Consider the following 21572-nt stretch of genomic DNA (forward strand, 5'->3'; position numbering starts at 1 on the left):
AACTAATGAAATCTGTACATGACATGAAAGAAAATTTCTCCCACGAAATTGAGATCTTAAAGAGAAATCAAAATGAAATCTTGGAAATGAAGAATCCCATAGAACAAATTAAAAAATGCAGTGAAAAGCCTTAACAACAGAATCGGTGAAACAGAAAAAATATCCAACTTAGAGACAAATCACAAAAAATTTTATAGTAAGACTAAAAACAAGAAGAAATTGGAAAACTAGAAAACACTGTCAGAGAGCTACAGGACACTATCAAACGACCCAACACATGGGTCTTAGAAGTTCCTGAGGTGTGGAAAGAGAAAGCATTAGAAGGCCTTTTTAGTGAATTAACAACTGAAAACTTCCATAATTTGGAAAAGGGACATCCAAGTACGGGAAGCACATACAACTCCTAATAGACATAACCAAAAAATTTTCACCACGACACGTTGTAATCAAACTCACCAGAGTGAAGCATAAAGAACAGATTCTAAAATGTACATGAGAGAAACACCAGATTGCTTTAGAGGATCTCCAACTAGACTCACAGCAGACTTCTCATCAGAAACCCTGCAGGCTAGGAGAGAATGACGAGATACATTCTAGGTCTTAAGAGAAAAAAACGGTCAACTGACAATACTACCCCCTGCAAAGCTCTCATTCATGGATGACGGTGAAATAAAGACCTTCCATGACAAACAAACTGAAAGAATTTGTTACCACCCCATCATCCTTACAAAAGAAAACACAGAAACATGGTCATCACTATGAAAAAAGGTGAAGGCAGAAACTCTCCCAGTACAAGTCCAAAGGAAATCCAAAGTAAACAATAGGAATATTTATGGGAAAATGGCAGGGCAAAGTCATTACTTATCAACAGTCACCTTGAATATAAATGGCCTCAATTCTCCAGTTAAAAGACAAAGACTGATTGAAAACAAAACCCATCTGTTTGCTGCCAACAAGAAACACATCTCACCAACAAAGATGCACACAGACTGAAAGTGAAAGGAAGAAAAAGATACTCCACAGCAACAGAAAACAACAAAGAGCTGGTGTAGCCATCACAATATCAGACAAAATAGACTGTAACACAAAAACTGTTAAAAAAGAGACAAAGAAGGGCACTATGCAATGATTAAGGGATCAATTCAACAGGAAGATGTCACTATTATAAATGTATAAGCACCTAATCACAGGGCATATGGCTATTTAAAAGAAACTTTAATGGATTTAAAGGAAGACACAGACTCAAATACAATAGTATTGGGGGACTTCAATAATCCACTTTCAGCAATGGACAGATTAACCAGACAGAAAATCAGCCAGGAAACAGCAGAGTTAATCAACACTATAGACCAAATGGACCTAACGCTATCTACAGAACTTTTTATCCTACAGCCACAAAATACACATTCATCTCACAAGTGCATGGAATATTCTCTAGGACTGACCACATGCTAGGTCATAAAGAAAGTCTTAGCAAATTCAAAAAATTCAAAATCATATCATGCATCTTCTCAGACCACAATGAAATGAAGTTGGAAATCAGCAACTCAGGAATCTCTAGAGAACATACAAACACATGGAGACTGAACAACATGCTCCTGAATGAACAGTGGGTCATAGAAGAAATCAAGAGAGAGATAAAAAACTTTCTGGAAACAAGTGAAGATGACAACACGACAAATCAAAACTTATGGGATACAGCAAAAGTAGTGTTAAGAGGAAAGTTTATAGCAATAGGTGCCTACATCAAGAAATTGGAAAGGCACCAAATAAATGAGGTATCAACTCAACTCAAGGACATAGAAAAACAAACCAAAACCAAAACTGGTAAAAGAAATATTAGAGAATAAAAAATTGAAACAATAAAAGATATGAAAGATCAGCAAAATGAAGAGTAGTTTTTTGAAAAAATAAATAAATTTGACACACCATTGGCCCAACTAAACAAAAAAAGACCCAAATTAATAAAATTTGAGATAAAATAGGAAATGTAACAATAGACACCATAGAAATAAAAAGAATCATCAGAAACTATTACAAAGAGCTGTATGTCAACAAATGGGGAAACTTAGAAGAAATGGACAGATTCCTGGACACATACAACCTACCTGAATTGAGCCATGAAGACACAGAAAACCTAAACAGACCCATAACCAAGACAGACATTGAATCAGTAATAAAGGCCCTCCCAACAAAGAAAAGCCAAGGACTGGATAGATTCACTGTGAAATTCTACCAGACATTTAAAGAAGGACTAACTCCACTTCTTCTCAAGTTATTCAAAACTGAAAGGGAAGGAATCCTCCCAAATTCTTTCTATAGAGCCAGCATCACCTTAATTCCTAAGCCTGAAAAAGATACAATAGAGAAAGAGAACTACAGACCAAGTTCCCCGATGAACATAGACACAGAAATCCTCAACAAAACACTAGCCAATCGAATCCAACAACACATCAGAACGATCATTCACCAGGACCAAGTGGGATTTATCCCTGATATTCAGGGATGTTTCAACATTTGCAAGTCAATCTATGTGATACATCACATTAACAAACTGAAGAAGAAAACCATATGATTATCTCAATAGATGCAGATAAAGCATGATAAAAAAAACACCCTTGCATGATGAACAATGCCACCACATCACGTGGTTAGCTCTGCAAGGTGGGTGTTGCTGTTCCCATGTGATCGATGGGAATCGAACCAGGGTCACACAGCTCCGAACAGAGTGGGCCCTGGCTCCGGGGGCAGGGCTACAGAACTCAAGTCTCCTCCCTCTCCTCCCCCACAACTCGGGGACTCCCCTGCGCTCCCTGGTGGCCAGAGACCTCAGGAGTGTGAACTCACCAGGACGGGCTCCACCAGCTTCCCCTCGGGCATGACCGAGCGGTTCATGCGGGCGATGCGCTCCAGCGTGGCCAGGGCAGCTTGGGTGTTCCCAGTGGAGACGTTGAAGCGCGCAGACTCAGGAATAAACTGGACACAGATCACAACGAATGTCAGGTTTGCGACTGCTGTGCCCCCAGGGGTGTGGTTGGTGTTGTCCATATACTGCAGGTCCTTCTTTCCCCAAATAAATGTAGCTGGCTCAAAGGCATATGAGATAGCAGACTGAATCCAAAGTTGAACTTTTTAAAAAGATTTATTCTATTTATTTGAGAGAGTTACAGAGAAAGGGGAGACAGAGACGGAGAGGTCTTCCATCTGCTGGTTCACTCCCCAAATGGCTGCAGTGGCCAGAGCTGAGCCGATCCAAAGCCAGGAGCTTCCTCTGGGTCTTCCACGTGGCTGCAGGGGCCCAAGTCCTCCATTACTTTCCCAGGCACATTAGCAGGAAGTGGGATTGGAAGTGGAGCAGCCAGGACTCGAACCAGCATCCATATGCAGGTGCCTTCACCAGCTGTGCCACAGTGCTGGCCCCTGAATTCACAGTTAGTATCGGTGCAGCAGTCACGCGCAGTAGGTCACGCTGGCACTGGAGACATCCATGTCCCGTTTCAGAAGGGCTGGCTTGTGTCCTGGCTGCTCCACTCCCCATCCGGCGTCCTGCTAAAGCATCCTGGCAAGTGGCAGGTAATGGCTCAAGTGGTCGAGTAGTTGACACCAACACAGGGGACCTGGGTTGAGTTTCGGGCTCCTGGCTTCAGCAGGCATTTTCGGGAGTGAACCAGTGCATGGACGCTTGTTTACATGTGTGTCCTCTCTCAAAAGGAAACTTTAACAAAAAGTTGTTACTTTGGAACCAAAAAGGTCACAATTTCCTCACCACAGTCCCTCAGGGACGGCAGTGGGCTGACATTGATCTTGTACCTGTAGGGTCAACCTTAACGCAATGAGCTTCTCACACCCAGATACTACACAGCTGCTTGCCCAGTGCTCAGCTACCCCAGCGCCCCGTCTGGGACACTGGGGCCTCCCCACCAGGCAACCCATCAAGGGTGTCAATAGCAGGGGCTCCAGCACCCCAGGTTGGAGGAACTGGTCCTGTTGTCAGGGCCTCCACCACAGGTTGTTCAAAATACCTGAACATCACCTTGGTCAGCCCCGGAAGCTTGAGAATCAGTTTGGACTGATCCGATCACGGCCATTGACTCTTCCTTGGTTCTCCCATGGCCAGTGGGCAGTTCATGTCCCCACAGGCTGATCCAGACACTTCTCACTGCTCTCCCAGCCTTTTCCCCTCTGCACAGGTTCGTGCCACGTTCTTAGTACAGTGAGAAGTCCCCTTCTTAAGCCACTCCCTCCATCCACCCCTCCACGGTCCCTCCTTAAACACCTCGAGCACTTCTGGACTCCAAAGCCTGCCCTTCCACCCTGTCTCTCAGCAGCACCCCTCACTCCGCTATTCTGGGTGGCCCGCCTTCTGCATTTTCCCACCTTCACAGCTGGCCCAGAAAATGTCCTTCCACCCTCTCGGGCCACGCAAAGGCTGTCTGTTACAACCCACAAGGCCCAGATCCAATAGTGAAGTCAATCACTCTCACCTCTCCACACCCAGAGCTTTGGTTGCCACAGCACTCATCCTAGTCCAGGTGGAACTTTGCTTTGTTGGTTTTATTTTCAAGTGTTTTTTACTTGAAAGGTAGAACGAGAGAGGAGGGGGCATTTTTCATTGCTGCTTCACTCCCCAAGGTCTAGGCGCCCCCCCCCCCCCCAGGTCTCCCATGGGCGTGGCAGGGACCCAAGTGCTTGAGCTCAGGTTGCCCGTCGGCGGGAAGCAGGGTGGGAGGTGAAAGCAGGACTCAGTCCCAGAATCCTGACTTGGGATGCAGGCTCGGGCTGCAGCACAACACTGGCCCCAGCACTGTCACCTTCTGCACTTCCATCTGTGTCACGTTAATGGGCTAACAACACCTGGAAGGCAAAAACTGTCCTGGCATCAGAACCTGGTACTGAGTCTGGTTCATACTCAATGTGACGTGTCAAACAAACGACAAGACGGTGCTAGCACTGCCCACCAGCTAACACAGCGAGCACCACGTTCCAGGCGCTGCATCCAGAACACATTACACATTCTCTTACTCCTGGCCCCAGCCTGTGAGACAGGTACTACTCAGTGGGCGACTTGTCCTGGGGTGCACTCAGAACTCACACTGCTCCTTAGAGGGAAACCAAGGGAGAAGGGACACTGGGCTAAAACCAAAGGATGAAAATTAAGCGCCTGATGCAGCTTGCTGGGCTCTGGACCGGTTGTCACGGGCAAGGCTGCAGGTAATGCTGCCGCTTCATTTAGACAAGTCTTGGTGAGTCACCAACTCCTCAACATTTAAAGCGAGAGCCTGGATCTCTGGTTTTCCAGAGAGGAGGAGTGAAGCCCACAGGTGCACTTATCAACAGGAAATCCCACTCAACACCAAAACGACTTGCTAACAGCCAGGGCTGCCTGCAGAAGGACGTACCACGGAACCTAGGAAGCGGTCCCACACCTGAACCCCAGGGAGTTCCGGAACAGACCTGCTGCCGCAGGGAGTGCCTGCGGGCAGACACGAAGGACTCTCCGAATTCTGCAATTCTTCCATTCCAGGGAGCAGGTGACAACAAAGCAAGCAGAGCCCAGTCCCACTGAGCGCCACTCCTGTCTTGGAACAACGAGCGGAATTCTTCTAGAAGCTAAGGGTGATACCCAGCAGTCGGGCAACTCACTGAGTGCACAGGAGGACAAGCCAGCAGGTCTGCAGGGACCTGGCACCCTGCAGGCGGGAGGGCTCCGCCCACGGGGCTGAGCTGTCACATCAACTCCCAGGAAAGCAGACAGGGCACAAAAACGATACGAGGGGTCATCACAAAGTTCACGGAAATGCGTATTATGGAAAAAATACTGCACGTGGGTTTCAAAGCAAGGCTTTGACTCCAGAATAAGCGCACCTTCTAATTCCATGACGTTTCTGACGCTCCCTTATACAACCGGGGCCCAGGGGCCACCAGCTGGAGGGGGGGAAGACGGAGCCCCAAGAGCTTCCTCACCTTGAAGGCCATGATGAGGACGATGCCAGGGATGGAGGCGACACGGATGAGCCAGCGCCACCCGAGCATGGGGATGAGCACCGAGGCCAGGCCGATGATGAGCAGGGAGCCAGCGAGCCAGAAGACCTGGGGATAGACACGGACGCTGAGAGCCTGCCTCGCACAGGGCCGCCCCGCGCAGCATTCTGCTGCCGTTAAAGGGTGACATGGGGACGTCTCCAAGGAACAAGTTCTCCTCCCAGTGCCACCTTGAGCTACTGCACCTCCCCAAGGCTCAGTGTCGGCGCCTCTGCCAGGTACAGAGTCCGTGGTCTCCTGGAGTCCAAAATACCCGAGATATTCTTGAATACTCAGCACAACCACGGGAACGTCCCATGGGAGGCACAGAGGCCACGGTGAAAGTACTTCCATTCTCTGCCATCTCAGAAGGAACCATTACCGGGGCTGGTGCTAGGGCCTAGCAGGTTAAGCCATTGCCTGCAACACTGGCATCCCAGATGGGCACGGATTCAAGTCCCGGCTGCTCCACTTTCAATCTAGCTCCATATTAACGCACGTTGGAAAGCAGCGTAAGGTTGGCCCAAGTGCTCGGGCCCTTACACCGACATGGGAGACCCACATGAAGCGCTGGGCTTTAGCCTGGCCCAGCTCTGGCCATTACAGTTATTTGGGGAGTGAAGCAGTGGATGGAAGATCTGTCTCTCCCTAACTCTGGCTTTCAAATAAATCTGTTTTTTAAAAAGGAACCAGTATGGCCTGTTTTTGCCATACAAGAGCACTTCAAAACCTTCACGTAAAACAGATTTAAGGGTTTAGAGACGGACACTTGGTGTAGTGGATAAGACACGACTGAGGATGCCCACATACCACATTGGAGTGTCTGAGCTCCAGTCCCAGCTCTGCTTCCCATTCCAGCTTCCTGCTAGTGTGCGTCCCGGGAGGCCGCTTAAGAACGTCAGTCCCTGCCACTGAAGTGGGAGGCCAGCTCTAGCTACCGTATGCATTTGGAGAGTGAATCGGCAAAGGGAAGCTCTCTGCCTCTGTGTGTATGTACACACACGTGTGCCTATGTCCCTCTTTCAAATTCTAAAAAATTTTAAAGATAAGCTTATTTTGGTACCAAAACCTTGAAATCCATGTTTTTTGTAATATACATTTTTCATGCATTTTTCTTTCAAAGATTTACCCTGAAATCAGACCTGGAGGGAGAGGGATGAGGGGAAAGTGCTCTCAGCAGCTGGTTCCCTCCCATGTGACCACAACAGTGCCGGGCTACACCAAAGCCAGGCTTCTTCCCATCTCCCACGGGGTACAGGGCCCAAGTCTTGGGGGCATCCTCCAGTGCTTTCTCAGACACATTAGCAGGGAGCTGGATCAGAAGTGGAGCAGCCAGGACTTGAACTGACACCCACGTGGGAAATCCGCATCATATACAGAGGCTTTACCTGCCATGCCACAACGCCAGCCCCTCCATGCGCTTATTAAAGACCACTAATACCTTCCAAAGCTATCCTAAAGATATACAAGCTGATAATAATGTATTTTGTTCTAAGACTGATTTTATTTGAAGGACAAAGTGACAGAAAGGGAAAGACAGAGACAGAGAACGAGATCTTCCATCCACTCTCAAATGGTTACAATGGCTGGGTTTGGGCCAGGCTGAAACCAGGAGCCTGGAACTCTATCCTGGTCTCCCATGTGGGAGGGAGGGGCCCAAATCTTTGGGCCAGTTTCACTGTTTTCCCAGGTGTGTTGGGAGGGAGCTGGGTTGGAAGTGGAGCAGCCAGGACTTGAACAGGTGCTCTGATATGGGATGTCAGCATTGCAGGTGGTGGCTTAGCCCTCTGTTCCACAATGCCAATCCATTTTCCTCTTATGCAAATGATACATTATGAACATTGCTCCACACTTTGGTTTTTATACTTCGTCAACAAGTAACAGGTAGTCCACTATGGCCAGGTCCACTGGCTAGGAAATTGCACAGCTCCAAGCATTAGCTTGGACATGATTTTCCCACCTGGTGATGGAGAATAGACAGGAACTCCGTTCTACCTCAGTGATGGAGAAGGTACACATGAAAAAACGCTTTGGTAGGAGAGGATTAATTAAGGGGTGACTATTTCTTTCTTCTCCCCCTTTTTTTTAAAAAAGATTTATTCATTTGAAAGGCAGAATTATACAACGGGAGGGAGAGACAGATCTTCTACCCCCTGGCTCACTCCCCAAGGGCTGCAACAGCCAGGGCTGGGCCAGGCCCAAGCCAGGGGCCTGGAACTCCAAGACTCCCACATGGGTGCAGGGGCCCAAGCACTTGGACCATCTTCTGCTGCTTTCCCAGGTGCATTAGCAGGGAGCTGGATCAGAAGGGGAGCAGCCAGGACTCGAACCAGCGCTCGTACTGGATGCTAGTGGCACAGGTGTGCCCCAGCAACAGCCCTAACAGAAGACTATTTCATCACTAAAGAATCTATTACCAAAAAAGGGAGATTATTTCAGTGAGTATGACTATAAAGACAGAAAACTGATAGTGTGTGACACAAGGCCTTCTCAGTAGAGAGGTAACAGGTGACGGGGCACTCAACAGGCTTGTAGCAATGAAATGGACACAAACACACCCACACACATACCCTTCCTGGGTTTGGTACGATTTGGAGGGAACTGTGACCTTCAATCAAGGGGCCCTCGATAGATGAACTGACAGGGCTTCGTGATTGATTGGGACGGGGAAAGGGAGGGGCCCAGATGGTTCTGATGACTGGGGGGACAGCGTTTGCCATTCCCTGATGGTGGGGACAGGAAACAAGAGGTTTCTGGCAAAGACGGGAAGCTCAGTTCTGAGCTCGGTGCACTTGACTATCAGGTAACTGGACACGTGGTTCTGAAGCCAAAAAGGTGCTCTTTGTCATGAGGAGTTTGGGGTCATAGGTATGTAGGTAACTAAATGCTGGAGTAGATTAGATGACCCAAGGACACCTGGAAAGTAAGACAAGCAAGGGAGAGAAGACGGAAGCCGAAAGCACGCCCAGGTGCAGGGCCAGGCGGCAGAGAGAACGCCCACAGATGGCTTCAACAGGACGATGTTCATCAAATAATGCCAAGTGCAAAGCCCAAAGATGAAGCACTAAATATGTGCACTCGTCTTCAAGGTCAGAATAAGACAGCTGGGAGAAATGTGAAGAGTCAACATTCAGAGTGTATTAGAGACTTCTCATTTTTTTGTGGTTGTTGCTTAAATTCTATATTGAAACAACAAATTTAGAAGTATTCTCCTACTGCTTTATTCCTTGCCAAATGCATAAGGCTCCATGGGGAAGGGGCACACTCTCCCTGGACCCTCTAAAAGGTTCGAGCTTTCAGGTAAAGACAGCGTCAACAGCCACAAGACACACCTGGGTGGACGGACCTGCCGACGTAAGACCCCTCTCGGCGCCTGGGAGGGCTCCGGGAAGGTCTGGGAGCACCCCAACAACCTCACCTGGATGACGGGCTCAGCCAAGAGGAGGCAGTTACAGTGTGCTCCCTCAGACAGGGCCACTGACGGACAATACACCCCAATATCCTTGGAAGGGCAGCGGGACATTCTGAGAGTGCGAGCCGCTTCCCTCATTCAGCCCAGACACTCCCGGGGGCCGCTGTCATCCCAGTGGAAGCAGCCACTGGAACCTCTCCTGGTGTGGAGGAAGTGTGACTGCTGTTGGCTGACGGAGTCCTAGTGTTAGAAAACCTGGAAGCCGCACCTGTCCCACCTCCCCGAGCTCTGCCGCCAGCAGGCAGCGTGGTAACCAGCTTTACCAAGCCAGAACTCTGCTGCCGCCAGCAGGCAGCATGCTAACCAAAGAAGAACCACATTCACCGCCTCCTGCAGAGGCAGAGGCCTTGGAGAAGCCCCGTTGTCCTTACCTGAGACAAAGGCAGCATAAAACCTCGATATTTTGTGGGCAAAAACTCGGTCTTTATGATTAGCCTGAACAGAAAGGGAGAAAAAATACATTTTTTTAATAAAACCAAATAACTTTAAAAAAAAAAGCTATTATTTATCTGGTCACAGGCATGAGAAATTCAAAAACAAAGCTTGCACATCAGTAGAACTGTTCCAGCTACATCCACATAAGAGCAAGAGAGAAACTCACAACTGCTCCTCTGTTTACATTTTTACTCACATTGCTAATTTAAACCTTCTACCACTCAAGAGATATTGGCTTTCTTTCTTTTGCCAAGAGAAGCGCTGGCAGAATGTTTTCCCACGCCTGGTTTCCTTTCTTGAAACATACGAGGGAAATTGCAATACACCCGAGAGAAAAGAAATCGTGTTCCCAGTCAATGAGGACAGTCAACGTGTTCATCTTGTGCTCGAACAACAGTGCCGTCCTATCCCATCACCTGTCCACTTGTCTTCTCTTTGGCTGTCATTAGCCGGGTCTGGGGGCTTTTGGCATCTTTCTAGGTGCTCCCTGAGGGCTGCTTAAAAATTCTACTTAGCTACTATTCCTTTAGGGCCCCAAGCTCAGAGTGAAGCTTAACACGTGCCCCCGGGAAGAACCATGCCTTCCCTAACACGCTCAGGCAATAATGAGGTGCTTCGACATAGGATAACCTGCTCCACGGCACCCAGGAAATAAGAGCTCGAGGCCCTCTGAGTGTTCATCTCAGGGAAGCCCTGGGGGCCGTTTAGCATAACCACTTCCACCCTGGCACAGCCAGACCCCAAAGCTCGCTGTCTCAGCCCATCATCCTGTGGGCACCGTGTCAGGTCACGGGGCAAGGACATCTTAAACGGGTATTCCTAGATGGCACAGGTGCTTACGCCAAGTGAACTCCAACTGATTCTCATGATGCCATGTTCGGATTGACGTTTTTGTTACCCACCACGGTACTCTGGTTAATATTTAGTCTAACCTAAGGGGCTCATTTGAAAAATGATTAGCTTCAAGAATAAAAAAGCTAACACATGCTCAGTCTAGCATCCTATTAGTTAAGCATCACTCTGGTGAGCAAACTGCTCCTAGTATAAGCGGCCACCAGGCACACACAAAACGCTCAGAAGCACGGAGCACCAAGTGCGTGGATTTGCGACCCATTGATACCATCGGTCCACTGGACCCAGAGCCTGAGTGCCTGCGGGGTCCCCAGGGAAGCGCTTACCCTTGCGCATGGCCCGACACGCCACAGCCCACCATGGTCCGCAGGAAGACAAACCAGACGTAGGAGGGAGAGAAAGAGGTCAGCAAGGAGAAGTAGGCCCCCCACAGGAACGAGATGAACAGAATCTGACGCAAGAAATGAGCACACGTTAGCTGAACCTCCCTCAGCGGGAAAGACACAGACCATCTAGTTTCTGAAGGTAAGTTAAGCTTTAATTTTTAAACATTATTTACTTGAAAGGCAGAGTGACAGATCTTCCAACCCCTGGTTCACTTTCCAAACGGTTGCACACCTGGGGCTGGAACAGGCTGAAGCCAGGAATCTGGAACTTCATCCCGGTCGTCCACATGCACCCATGGGGCCCAAGAACTTGAACCATCACCTGCTGCTTCCCAGGGAGCTGGATCAGAAGTAGGGCAGCGGCTTGGGTTGTGGTACAGGGGGTTAATCCACTACCTGCAACGCCACCACCCCCAGACGAGTGCTGGTTCAAGGCCTGGCTACTCTACTTCGGACCCAGCTCCCTGCTCATGTGCATAGGGAAGTAGTACAGGACAGCCCAGGTACGTGTGGGTGCTTCCCTGCACCCATGATGGAAACCTAGATGGAGCTCCAGGCTCCTGGTTTTGACCTGGCCCTGTCCAGCCACGGTAGCCTTTTGGGAAATGAACCAATCAATGTAAGATCTCTGTCACTCTCCCTTTCAAATAAATCTTTAAAAAAAGGTGAAGATGTAGACTTGCACCAGCGCTCCAATATGGGACGCCAGCGTGGCAAGCCATGGCTCAACTCCACCACGCCACAACACCAGCCCGATTCCTCATCTCCGTCCAGATGTTTGCCTCCCTGAGGAGCTAACCTGGAGCAAGCTCACTGGTCTCTCACATTGAAACAATACAGCCATGCTATTCCATGTAGGCCGAGACTTCCAAGTTTAGACGTCTCTTCAAAACTACCAGGGGCCAGCACTGTGGTGTGACAGGTAAAGCCACTGCCTGCAGTGCCGGCATCCCATATGGGCGCCAGTTCGAGTCCCGGATGCTGCACTTCCGATCCAGCTCTCTGCTATGGCCTGGGTTAAGCAGTGGAGATGGCCCAGGTTCCTGGGCCCCCGCACCCATGTGGGAGACCTGGAAGAAGCTCCTGACTTCGGATTGGCTCAGTTCTGGCTGTTGGGGCCATCTTGGGAGTGAACCAGAGGATGGAAGATATCTCTGCCTCTGCTTCTCTGTAACTCTGCCTTTCAAATAAATAAATCTTTAAAAAAAAAAATAAGCTGTTGATTATATCTGCCCATAAATGTTTGTGCCTTCTCCAATAAACTAGACTTCTGGAAAGCAAACGATCAGATCAGGAGAAGAGATATTTCCAAGGGTCTTTTTCATACTGCCAAGTTGACAATCAGAGAAATTATACTGTTTCGGAAGAAACACAGGTTTCCCTCAACTCCGCAGAGTTGCTAGCTGGGACGGCTCCCTGGAGCCAGCAAGTTCATCGACAGCTGGAGCGCCCATCATCAGGAAAAAGCCTCGGTGAAGAGCCTCTCAGAGGGCCGGGCATTTGGTACAGCAGTCAGGGTGGCGCTCGGGTGCCCTCGCCCCATATGGGAGTGTGTGGTCCTCATCGCAGAACTCCGCCCCTACTCACCTTCCAACGCTAATGCTCACCCCGCAGGCAGCACACGACAGCTCAGGTACTCGGGTCCCTGTCTCCCTCGTGGGAGACTCAGACCTCAATTCTTGGTCTAGCCCTGGCTGTTGGGTGCGTTTGGGGAGTGAACCAGTGGATGGAAGGCCTTCCATTTGAAAGGTAAAGTGGCAATCTTTTTTTTTTTTTTTAACGTTCACAGAAAATGGAATTAAAAGTTTACTTTGGTCAATAACATTTTTTTAAAAATTTATTTGACAGGTAGAGTTTCAGAGACAGCGAGAGAGAGAGAGAGACAGAGAGAAAGGTCTTCCTTCTGTTGGTTCACTCCCCAAATGGCTGCAACGGCTGGAATTGCGCTGATCCGAAGCCAGGAGCCAGGAGTTTCTTCCTGGTTTCCCATGCAGGTGCAGGGGCCCAAGCACTTGGGCCATCCTTCACTGCCCTCCCGGGCCACAGCAGAGAGCTGGACTGGAAGAGGAGCAACCAGGACTAGAACCCAGCACCCATAAGGGATGCCGGCGTGGCAGGCGGAGAATTAACCTAGTGCGCCATGGTGCCAGCCCCTCAATAACATTTTGAAACTCATGCATACTTTTTCATGATATGCATTTCCTGTGAACTTCTTAAAGACCCCCCCCCTCTTAACAGGTATAAAATGTTTCAGCATGTGGACTTCTTTAAGAAAAGTTCCTTGCAGATTTGAGGAAAAATTGTGCCTTGCTCTAATTTTGCTTTTGAAAGCTTCTGTGACAATGTTTAAGTTCCTCAGACGTTCACGTTTTTCCACCAGGTACCTTTTGTGTTTTTGAGACACCTGTGCTTTCATATTGGTCTCCCAGAGTCTGACAGTTATTTTGAGAGGCAGGGGAAGCAGGTAGACAGAGCTCCTGTCCTCTGGTTCACTCCCCAAACGTCTGCAGTGGCTGGGGCCGGCCCAGGGCTGAAGTCAGAAGCTGGGACAATCGAGGTTTCTCATGTGAGTGGCAGGAACCCAAGTATCTGTGCCATCACCACTTCCCCCAGGGTTCACATTAGCAGGAAGTAGGAGCGAGGCGCTGGAGCCAGGCATCGAATCAGGCACTCTGACGTGGGACACAGCAGCGTCTTAACTACTAAATGCCCACCCCATATGATATTTTATATTCTTTAAGATATACAGCCAATTTTATTAATGTTTTCTTTTGGCATTTCCTTAGAAAAATTTACATTTTAATTTGAAAGACACACACACACAGTGACAAGGACAAAGATCTCCCATTTGTTGGTTCATCCCCCAAATACCCACCACAGCTGGGGCTGAGCCAGGCCAAAACTGAGTCACAGCTCAGCCCGGGTCTCCCACCAGAGTGCCAGGGCCCAAGTAATGAGCCGTCACTGCCGCCTCCCAAGGTGTGCATTGGCACGAAGCCGGAAGCAGGAGCAGAGCTGGGACTCGAACCCGGGTGTCTGACACGGGTCCAAGTGGCAGCTTCCCACATCAAACGCCCACCCCGTGTTCTCCACCAGAAATCAGAGGACAGAGATGCCCGGATCTGTAATCAGAAGACCCGGATGTTTTGCAGCTTAATCTTAAGAGATTTGTGACTCTGACCAAGTGGCTTAGTTTCGAAGCTCAGACAGAGTTAACTAAGGCTTATCTGCTTATGTTTACACCCCCAAATCCCCACACCCTTGCTTCTCCACCCCAGTAGACTGAGTTTTGTAACAACGGTACTGTACAGACCCTGGATCCTGCCCCCATCTGCCCCCTGCCCTCACCCAGCAGCCCCATCCTCAAGCCCCAGGCCCCCTGTGCTATGGCCTTTGGTCCACCCAATCTCTAACGTTTCAACCTTGCCCACACCTAGACTGCCCAGTACCAGATGTGGGGACAGTACCTTGGGCAAAGCTAAGCAACCAAGCAGACAAGGCTGGGATCCAGGACTGTGCTGTCAGGGGAGAAGTCTCCCGTTTTCCAGCGTGGACGTCGACAGGGAAACGTCCACTGAAGAGCAAGAGGTGACTGCCGCGACAGAATGCCCCAAAGAAAACTCCAGATCACAAGGCCCGACTTACCTTCCAGCGGCCGTATCTGTCAGCCAGCAGACCGAAGAGGATGCTGAAGACCATGTAGCCAAAAAACACCATCTGGTGAGAGTGAGGAGAAGTGAGTCTGTAGGCAGGGTTCCAGATGTGCACTGCTGCTTTCAGCCCTCTCCCATCTTAACCTAAAGCAGACTGGGAACGTGAGGGGTGGAGGCCAAGGTTAGGGCTCCCCAAGCCCTCTCCCATCTTAACCTAAAGCAGACTGGGAACGTGAGGGGTGGAGGCCAAGGTTAGGGCTGCCCAAGCCCTCTCCCATCTTAACCTAAAGCAGACTGGGAACGTGAGGGGTGGAGGCCAAGGTTAGGGCTGCCCAAGCCCTCTCCCATCTTAACCTAAAGCAGACTGGGAACGTGATGGGTGGAGGCCAAGGTTAGGGCTGCCCAAGCCCTCTCCCATCTTAACCTAAAGCAGACTGGGAATGTGAGGGGTGGAGGCCAAGGTTAGGGCTGCCCAAGCCCTCTCCCATCTTAACCTAAAGCAGACTGGGAACGTGAGGGGTGGAGGCCAAGGTTAGGGCTGCCCAAGCCCTCTCCCATCTTAACCTAAAGCAGACTGGGAATGTGAGGGGTGGAGGCCAAGGTTAGGGCTGCCCAAGCCCTCTCCCATCTTAACCTAAAGCAGACTGGGAATGTGAGGGGTGGAGGCCAAGGTTAGGGCTGCCCAAGCCCTCTCCCATCTTAACCTAAAGCAGACTGGGAACGTGAGGGGTGGAGGCCAAGGTTAGGGCTCCCCAAGCCCTTAGCATACCCTGGGCTTCAGAGGCTACACGTATGCTTCTTGGCGAGCGATCCCACACTCGGAAAGACCATCCCAGGTGGGAAAGGGTGCAGGGCACAGGTAACCGCCTCCTCTGATGCAAGGCAGCAGCTTGGACTCCAGGCTACTCAGAACTGCAATCGGCAGCTTCCATTGTGATTGAAAAGCAACTGTGGCACAGGGGTTGCGGTGCTGCCTGGGACACCGGTGCCCTTTGCGAGCCCTGGTTCAAGTCCCAGCTCCTCCATTTCTGAGCCAGCTCACTGCTAATGCACCTGAGAAAGCAGCAGACAATGGCCCACGTGCTTGGGACCCTGCCACCCACGTGGGAGACCCAGCTGGAGTTCCAGGCTCCCGGTTTCAGCCTGGAGCAGCCCCAGCTGTTGTGGCCATTTGGGGAATGAAACAGAAGATGCAAGATCTAACTCTGCCTTTCTAATAAAGAAATTGTAAGGAAAAAAAAAGGAAATCTACCCATTCATGCTCTGCCTATCCTACCCACGAAATGAGGACACAAGAAGCCTTCCTTCACGTGTTCCAAGCAAGCACGTGTTCTCCCAATGGCTTGTTCCCCTGGTAAGACCCCGGAGCCCAGGCTGGATCCCAGCATTTAGACTCAGCACCGGCTTCAGCTGACGCCCGGCTTCCTCGGTTCCCTGTCCAGGGCAGGTGCCCGAGAGCCCCCAGGGACAGCGTCAGCCTGCTTCTTCACTCCTTCACTGGGAGGCTTTGAACCCCTGCTTCTGTCTGCCTTCTCCCCTTTTCTCCCTTTTTCTTCCTAATGTTAAGTAAAAATCACACAAGGTCAATTTTTTCTGTTTTTGGACTAAGCTCCTATACCAGGCCCCAATAGACCAGGCTAAAATCGAAATGGGATCACTGATGCTGTAGTCCCGCAGCACCAAGCTGAGACTCAGCTGTCTCTCTGACCTTCCTGGAAATCAGCGTTAGCGAACAGAACAGCCACGTTTCTCTAGCAGGCCAGTTTTAGCTGCCTGAGGATGAGGCTCCGTCTGCTTTCTCCCTGTACAAGGAGACCTGATGTTGACAGCCAGCTGTCTCCCGGTCCCCACCCAACCTCACAAGGGCGCTAATTCTGAAATGACCAATTCGCTTTTTGTTTCTGGATTCTGCTTCCTTCAGCTTTTTACCCCCTAAAACCAACTTCTGCTCAGCCTACGGAAACACTGTTACGGTGAAGTGTTGCCAGCTCCCAAGAATTGAAAATAAAGTCAATCAGACGGTTAAGTTCAATTTTAGTTTTGTCTTTTTGACATAAGGAAGACTCAGATGCATTTCTTTCACCAGGAACTATTTAAAAAAATTATAAATTCTCAGATGACAACCACGATTTTGCCTTGTGTACGGTAATTTCTAGGACAGAGCCCTTGGCTCATAATTTATGTTAACCCCAAGGTTTGCAGAAGCTGATTCTATAACCCTGTGTGGAAGGTTGCGCGGAGACAGAAAATTAGCCCCCCCCCCCCCCGAGGTTGACTCTTGTCTCAGGGAGTTATTTGTAGAATAAGAATGACTCCTGTCTCTGATCTATAATGCACAGGAAGTTTTGTTTCTTTAGCACTAACTTCCTATTAGCCCCCAATCCTTAAATTAATTAATACTCAACCCAGGTCTTTGAGAAAGTGGAATCGGAGCTAAGGGCTCTGGAAAAATGAAAAGGAACCAATGCAACAGAAGACCAGGGGCCAGAGTTGTGGCTCAGTGGGTTAAGCTGCCGCCTGCAACGTTAGTAACCCACGTGGGCTCGAGTTCGAGTCTCAGCTGCTCCACCTCTGATCCAGCTCCCTGATGATACACCCAGGAAAACAGAAGAAGATGGCCCACACACCTGGGCCCCCGCCACCCCTGTGGGAGACGCTTTGGTCTGGCCCAGCCCTGGCCTCTGGGGAATGAATCAGCAGACAGAAGACCTCTCTGTCTCTCCCTTCCTCTCTGTAACTCTGCCTTTCAAATAAATAATTTAAAAAAAAATAGAGGAATTTTAATTGGGCAGAGAGCGAGCAAGGGCAGATGTGCTGCTGCGACTGGGTATGACTTTGAAGGTTCCCAGTCTCCAAATCACAGACACAACTGTCACACGTCACGCAGCAGGTGAGGGGACTGGTCTGAGGGACAATGCGTGAGCAGCACTTCCGGCGGCACGGTTTGCTGCCTGGTTAACGCACAGCGGTCCTCCTCAGGAGCCTCTTGGGGACCTGACTTACCCAAGACCAACCCGCTCCCTCTAACTTGCATCTCTCTCATCCGGACTCTTCCTCGGAGCTTGAGAGCTAGTATCTCATGGCTGCACACTCTCATGGTAAAGAGAAAGGCCCCGAGGGCTGGTTTGAGCCTGCAAACCCGTGCGCTGTAGCAGTCCACACAGCAAGTGGCGAGGAGCCCTTTGGCTGTTGGCCCTGTAGGGCGGGGTGGGGGGGGGGGAACGGGGTCAGGCCCCGAGAACAGCCACTCACCGTAGTCACCAACGCCACTTGCCAGTTCTCCAGCTGCCACTCACAGCGGATGACAGGAGACACAACAGCTATTAACATGATTTCCATGGCCTCGGCCACCTTCAAAGAGGAGGAGATAATTCCACGTCTCAGTGCCAGCTTGCAGTCACGTCCTCCCAGGGCAGCCCCCTCAGCCTCTCCCTCACTCAGATCCCTCCCGTGCACCCACACAGTGCTGCTGGCTGCACAAAGAACTACAGGACATCAGCTTTCCTGGGGAGAACACGGAGGGTCCCTGGGGATGAAGGCACGTACTCCCTGTGGCTCTGGACTCACACCACAGGGTAGCACCAGGAGGGGTGTGTGGGCAGAGTGGCAGAGGGAGGTGGGGAGGCAGGCGCTCAGCGTTCACATCAAAGCTGGAAAGTGGTGGGCACCTTGTCCAAAGTGAGAGTTCATCAGCAGACAACGTACTTAGCAGCCTTAGTGTAGGGTGTGCTACCAAATACTGTTTTACTTTTATGTATTAGGGAGAGAGAAACAGATCTTCCATGCACTGGTCCACTCTATAACAGCCAGGGCTGGGCCAGGAGCCCATAACACAATCCAGGTCGCCCACAGGGGTGGCAGGGACCCAGCTTTGAGCCCACCTGCCTCCCAGGTGCACATTGTCAGCAAGCGGTACTCAGAGGCGGAGTCAGGAGGAACCCCAGCCCCTAACACGGGACGCAGGTGTCGCAGGCTCCATCTGAACTGCGACAAACGCCTGCCCCTTAAGTTGTTTCTCAGTGTAAAGTCTGAGTGTCATCCTCTAACTACGTGTGAATCCATTACAGGGAAGATTTCTTTCCCGGGAAAGAGTGGAGGCTAGGAAACAGAAACAAACGGTAGAAATTCAGCCCCAAATAATGAAAGACAGGTGCAGTGTTACTCAGGCTCTGGGCCTGGAGGAAGGCAATTAAGACAAAATGAAGACTTCGCTGGGGACAGCGCCCAAGTGCTAACACTGATAGGACATTCGTACTGACTACTTGTTAGAGCACCGTCTGCCTGTGCGGAACTGGAGAGCAGAGGCAGGACGGGCCGAACAACGTCCGCCGTCTCCTTTGGGAAGATGCATCAGAACCTAAGTGCCACCGCCAGCTCCCCCAACTCCTCTTCTTAGAGCCCGAGACACCTGTCAGATGGCCAGTGTTCACTCCCGGCTGCCTCACCTACCCCCCCCCCCCCCCCCCCCCCCCGCTCCTCTGATTTACCGCTACGCATCTCAGGGCAGCTTACCAGCCCCACCCCGCCGCCAGTGGAGGGAGCGCTGGTCTACAGTTTCACAACCGCGCGATGGAAACCCGGGCCTAGGTTCTCGTTTCACTCAAGACAGCCAGCGTATGGAAACGTGTCAGTGTTTGTGCTGCCACAGCACAGCACCAGGAGCTGGGAAGCCCGAGATGGAGCCACCTGCAGGCTCTGGGCGCCTCTGGGAACCAAGGCAGAGGCGCGAGCAAGCGGAGCGCTCGGTCCTCACTCTGCGCCCGTGGGCGGAGCCCTCATGGCTTCACGGCCCCTCCTCGTGCCAGGCTCTATGGGCAACACCTGAATTTCCAAGGGGCGGCAGGTGTTCAAGCCCGAGCACGCCTCTCGGGGGATCTGAAACCCTGGTTGCAACAGTTGCAGGTGATCCTTCTAACAGTGCATCCTCTTACATGGAAATCAGCACCGCTTTCTCCTGCCTCCCTCCGCCTTGGTGCAAACCCTTTCAAAAATAAGCCTCGACTTCCCAGAGCAGAGACAGACACCCCACCCCCCACCCCCGTGCTGCAGTCCCCCCCCCCCTCCCCGGCCTGAACAGCTCCGTGCAGCCAGGAGCCTGGCTCTGGGCTCCGTGGAGGACTCACCCCGGTGCCCCCACCCCCCTGCCTGAACAGCTCCGTGCAGCCAGGAGCCCGGCTCTGGGCTCGGTGGAGGACTCACCCCGATGCTGCCGCCCCCCCCCCCCCCCCAGCCTGAACAGCTCCGTGCAGCCAGGAGCCCGGCTCTGGGCTCCGTGGAGGACTCACCCCGGTGCTGCCGCGCCCCGCCCCGGCCTGAACAGCTCCGTGCAGCCAGGAGCCCGGCTCTGGGCTCCGTGGAGGACTCACCCCGGTGCTGCCACGCCCCCCCCCCCCCCAGCCTGAACAGCTCCGTGCAGCCAGGAGCCCGGCTCTGGGCTCCGTGGAGGACTCACCCCGGTGCTGCCACGCCCCCCCCCCCAGCCTGAACAGCTCCGTGCAGCCAGGAGCCCGGCTCTGGGCTCGGTGGAGGACTCACCCCGGTGCTGCCGCCCCCCCCCCCCCGGCCTGAACAGCTCCGTGCAGCCAGGAGCCCGGCTCTGGGCTCCGTGGAGGACTCACCCCGGTGCTGCCGCCCCCCCCCCCCCCCGGCCTGAACAGCTCCGTGCAGCCAGGAGCCCGGCTCTGGGCTCGGTGGAGGACTCACCCCGGTGCCCCCCCCACCCCGGCCTGAACAGCTCCGTGCAGCCAGGAGCCCGGCTCTGGGCTCCATGGAGGACTCACCCCGGTGCTCCCGCCCCGGCCTGAACAGCTCCGTGCAGCCAGGAGCCCGGCTCTGGGCTCCGTGGAGGACTCACCCCGGTGCTCCCCATGATCAGGAACAGGGCAATGTGGAAGCGCCCGAAGCCGATGGTCTCCACGGCGTCTTCCACGGTGAACGTCTTGGCCTCTGAGGAGGGAAGGCAGAGGGAGGGCGTGTGGGCTACTGCTGGCCTCTGGAAGCCACTCCCGCCACGGCCACAAGCCCATGCGGGGAGCGGCCCTCGGCAGCAGCTTGAGAGCTGGACACCCCCGTGACCGCCTTACCTCTGGGCTGTGGCTCTGCGGCAGCCACGCTCAACTTCCGGAGGCTGATGACGGTGACAGGCTCAGTCTGTCTGGCAGCCATCTTCTGTGGTCCCAGTGTCCCACGCAGCGTCCCGGATGGGAGCGAGGAAGAGGGGAAGGACGGCCCGTGAGGCTGCTGAGCGCGTGCTGCCGGCCAGGCACCCGCCACACCCAGCCTCACCCGGCCCCGCGTGCTCACGGTCTGCCTTCTTCCCTGCTCCTTGTTAGGGCTGGGGGATTTACCCTGATGCACCTTGGTTTCCTCGTCTCTAAAATGAGGACAACAGAAACTTGCCACCGATCTGAGGGCACCTAGCCCATACCTGACACACACGAGAGTGCGCAGTACCTGGCGCTGCTGTCACTGTCCCTGTCACACACGGACCGTGCCATCAGCACAGTGAGGGCAGCAAGGAGGCTGAACACGGCAGTCGGGACAACCCGCCCCTCGGCAGTGCTGAGGGGGACCGCACTCGCGGCCTCTGGCAGCTGCTAAGGAGCACACACGTCCTCCTGAGAACTGCTAAGTATTTGCCTGCCTTGGAGAAATCGCCTGGTATTAGAGCCACCAAACAGTGACGAAAGAAAATCATTCTTGAATTTCAGCTACTACTACAGAACAGGTGGACTTAAGTTATTATGTTGGGGC

General features: G+C 52.0%; 1 protein-coding gene across 1 annotated transcript in view; it reads right to left on the reverse strand.

The window, feature by feature from the left end:
* The window catches only part of SVOPL (SVOP like), a 55013-nt gene extending 34029 nt beyond the window's left edge, over window positions 1-20984 (reverse strand). The window contains exons 1-8 of the mRNA XM_062190197.1: window positions 20903-20984; window positions 20674-20765; window positions 18072-18170; window positions 14812-14883; window positions 11107-11231; window positions 9865-9928; window positions 5965-6090; window positions 2848-2976 (exon numbers count right to left, since the gene is read on the reverse strand). Coding sequence (XP_062046181.1) covers window positions 2848-2976; window positions 5965-6090; window positions 9865-9928; window positions 11107-11231; window positions 14812-14883; window positions 18072-18170; window positions 20674-20765; window positions 20903-20984 — 789 coding nt within the window. The remainder of the gene's footprint in view (window positions 1-2847; window positions 2977-5964; window positions 6091-9864; window positions 9929-11106; window positions 11232-14811; window positions 14884-18071; window positions 18171-20673; window positions 20766-20902) is intronic.
* Between the last annotated feature and the right edge of the window lie 588 nt (window positions 20985-21572).

Source organism: Lepus europaeus, chromosome 1, assembly GCF_033115175.1.
Source record: "Lepus europaeus isolate LE1 chromosome 1, mLepTim1.pri, whole genome shotgun sequence".
In the NCBI taxonomy this organism is placed as follows: domain Eukaryota; kingdom Metazoa; phylum Chordata; class Mammalia; order Lagomorpha; family Leporidae; genus Lepus; species Lepus europaeus.